At 40.7% G+C, this 1,038-nt stretch overlaps 1 protein-coding gene across 1 annotated transcript; it reads right to left on the bottom strand.

Moving 5' to 3' along the window:
- Positions 1–1,038, bottom strand: LOC127096093 (uncharacterized). Its single transcript, XM_051034715.1, has one exon. It carries the CDS (start codon positions 1,036–1,038, stop codon positions 1–3), a length of 1,038 nt encoding a protein of 345 aa, XP_050890672.1.

Consider the following 1,038-nt stretch of genomic DNA (forward strand, 5'->3'; position numbering starts at 1 on the left):
TCAGTGCTCTCGTTCTGCCACTACCTTTGCATGGCGGAGAGAAATAGTGTGCTCTTTTATCTGGGCTCCAAGCGCATCTCTTATTGTCTTATTCTCCTTAGTAGCAAGATACCACCAATGCTCATTCTTTTGACATTCATTTCGGGCTTGCTTGAATTGATCTTTAATGGTATCTAAACAAAGGTCAACTTTATCTATACCCACTTTAACTTTTTTCCTCTTATGTTCCTCTTTGTCAACCTTTTCCTTATTTTCCTGAAGTTGCGCATTCTTACGCTCGAGTTCCCATTTTATCTTATTTTTCTCATCAGTGACTTGTTGGAGATTCAACTGCAACTCTTCATTTTCCTTTCCCAATCTCGCTATGGTAGATCTGAGTTCTTCGGATTCCTCAATAGGGATATGAGTGAGCTTAGGCTCAGGAAGAGGCACATTTATCCTAATGATGAAAGGCATTTTGATTACCTCCACCCTTTCCCTCACCCATTGGAAGTAGGACTCTTTGGTGATCTCGTTCATTCTTCCCAAGTCAGCTTTTTCTTTTCGGTTGACCTTTTTCCATGCTTCCTTAATCCTCTGGAATAGGCTAGGATTCTCAAGCCCTAAGTCAAGTAGAAAAAAATCATCCAAAGAATTCGCATCCGGAGGACCTTCCATTGGGTACCCAAGTTGTCTCACTGATAAAACTGGATTAGAGTTGATACAACTCTGAGTCCCAATGAGTGGTAGGTTGGGAAAGTCCCCATAACTGAATATGATACCCATACCAACATACTCTCTAGAATACCAAGAAAGGTCACTGGATCGGAGTGATCCCAACCTTTGAGGCCAACTATCATCTTTCTTCTCCATAAAATCTCTTGTCTTTGGAAGATGCTCCAAGAACCACTGGTACAAAAGAAGAGCACAACAAGCAATCATCCCTTTTTTCTTAGCATGTCTATAACTTAGGTAGTAATAAACATATGCTAAAAGGGTAGGTACAAGGTTCTCTGTAAGGTAGATACTAATGGTGGTCATGTCTATGAAACCATCCAT

The sequence above is a fragment of the Lathyrus oleraceus genome, chromosome 1 (assembly GCF_024323335.1).
Source record: "Lathyrus oleraceus cultivar Zhongwan6 chromosome 1, CAAS_Psat_ZW6_1.0, whole genome shotgun sequence".
NCBI classification, from domain to species: domain Eukaryota; kingdom Viridiplantae; phylum Streptophyta; class Magnoliopsida; order Fabales; family Fabaceae; genus Lathyrus; species Lathyrus oleraceus.

Bases quoted from the DNA above. Each gene is read 5' to 3' on its own strand.
- LOC127096093 (XM_051034715.1), bottom strand. From the start codon at position 1,038: ATGGATGGTTTCATAGACATGACCACCATTAGTATCTACCTTACAGAG.